The 1681-nt window shown below is 53.7% G+C and overlaps 1 protein-coding gene across 1 annotated transcript; it reads right to left on the reverse strand.

Moving 5' to 3' along the window:
* Positions 1-789: 789 nt before the first annotated feature.
* PPTG_19791 (hypothetical protein) lies at positions 790-1176 on the reverse strand (the record flags this gene model as incomplete). Its single annotated transcript, XM_008918338.1, has 1 exon — positions 790-1176. One exon carries the CDS (start codon positions 1174-1176, stop codon positions 790-792), a length of 387 nt encoding a protein of 128 aa, XP_008916586.1.
* Between the last annotated feature and the right edge of the window lie 505 nt (positions 1177-1681).

Here is a 1681-nt window from a genome sequence, read left to right on the forward strand (position 1 = left end):
TGCTGCTATCTCCAGCCTATCTTACAGTACCGTCGCGTTTCGACAATTCCAAGTTGTCCTTCACCGCCGAACCCTTGCTGGCTGACGCGTCTCCAGGTTGTTCGCAAACAACTCTTCGGCTCTCTTTCTGTTTTGCGTCGCAAACAGTTTCAACCGCGGACTTCACATCCGTTTCCAGCGCGGCACCTCGACAGGAATCGGGTCTTTTCGCCGATAGGCCTTTCGCCTCGACAGATCTCCGAAGCCCGGAGGCAATCACCGGTCCGCCTTCCTCGATCGGTCCACAGGTCTTCCCTGTTTGTTTCCAATGGAGAGTCTTCACTTGCGTTCCTTCGATACGTCGACCTCTCCAGTGGATCTGCGGCTGCGTATCCTTGAAGAATGGGATTCCAAGGATGCAGTCGAATTCGTCGAGTATGGCGTAGACGACAGCAATACACTTGTACGCCTCGTCCAACCCAGACACCGTGATTTCGAGGGGAAGTACCTCCAGTTCCGTCTCGACAATCTGGTTGTCTCCAAGTTTCACACGAATGTTCTTATCATTGAACTTCGTGGTCTTGAGTCGATGTTTCTTGACCCACTGTCTGGACACGTTGATTGTGGTTGCTCCACAGTCCAACAACATTCATTGGGTCGAAATGGCCGCGCCACTAACGGTGATTTCCCCCTCGAAGGAGAACAGTGGACGTGATTTGTACACGAGAGGGTTTTCGCACAGAACGTTAAGGCTGATATTCTCAAACTTAACTCATCCGGCTATGTTCTCCTCTACGACAGGACCCTCATTCACTGACGTGGTTGCCCGTTTCCCTGCTTTTCTTGCTCCTTCTTCCAAAGGAAGCAGTTGGCCTTGATGTGGCCAGGTTTCTTGCAGTGGAAACAGGTACGACCTTCGGCTCGTTTCGGGTTAGTCTTCGGCTTGAAACACCCTTGAACACGAAACGCTTTTCCCTTGAACGACTTGTCGTGACTCGGCGCTTGATCAGTGGACGACTTCCGCTTGTCTTGACGAGTGTAACGTTCGCGCGAATCGTCGACGAAGTGTGTCACCTCGTACTTGACAGCAAGGTCCATTGCGTCGCTCAGGGTCTCTGGGTTCTCGAGCTTGACGTAGCTACGCGTGCGCGGCTTGAGACCGTTCGCGTAGTACAGTACTTGGTCAAACACGCTCATTCATTCGACTCGGAAGATTAAGGCTGAATACTCGCCGTTGTAGGTCTCGATGTCCGTTGTCTGCTTGAGGCGTTGACGCTTCTCACGCAGGACAGACTGGTAATTCGACGCTTCGAAGTGTTGGAGCACATGCCCACGTAAAATCCCCCACGTGTGCTCCTCCGCTCGAGTTGTCGAAGACCAGTGCAGGAACCATCCGGACGCCGGCTTTTACATTGTCGATCCGGCGATTCCAGGAAGACGCGCGCTCGTGCCTTCAATTGGAATGTTGTTGATGTGGCAGGCATTCTCGATCTGGAACAGCCATTCGCGGACGTCTTCCCCCCTCTTGCCCGTGAACTTGGGCAGATGGTTCGGCACTTTCGTGCGGCCAGCCATCGCTTGGTTCAACCGATCGATCTCGGCGCGTAGCTGGGCGATTGTTGGCATGGGCTCCTTTTGGTCAGGTTGCTGGGACCAACAAGTGCTACCAGTATTTCAGGAAACGCTAGCTTGGGGGAGGGCG

The sequence above is a fragment of the Phytophthora parasitica genome (genome assembly GCF_000247585.1).
Source record: "Phytophthora parasitica INRA-310 unplaced genomic scaffold supercont2.183, whole genome shotgun sequence".
In the NCBI taxonomy this organism is placed as follows: Eukaryota; Oomycota; class Peronosporomycetes; order Peronosporales; family Peronosporaceae; genus Phytophthora; species Phytophthora nicotianae.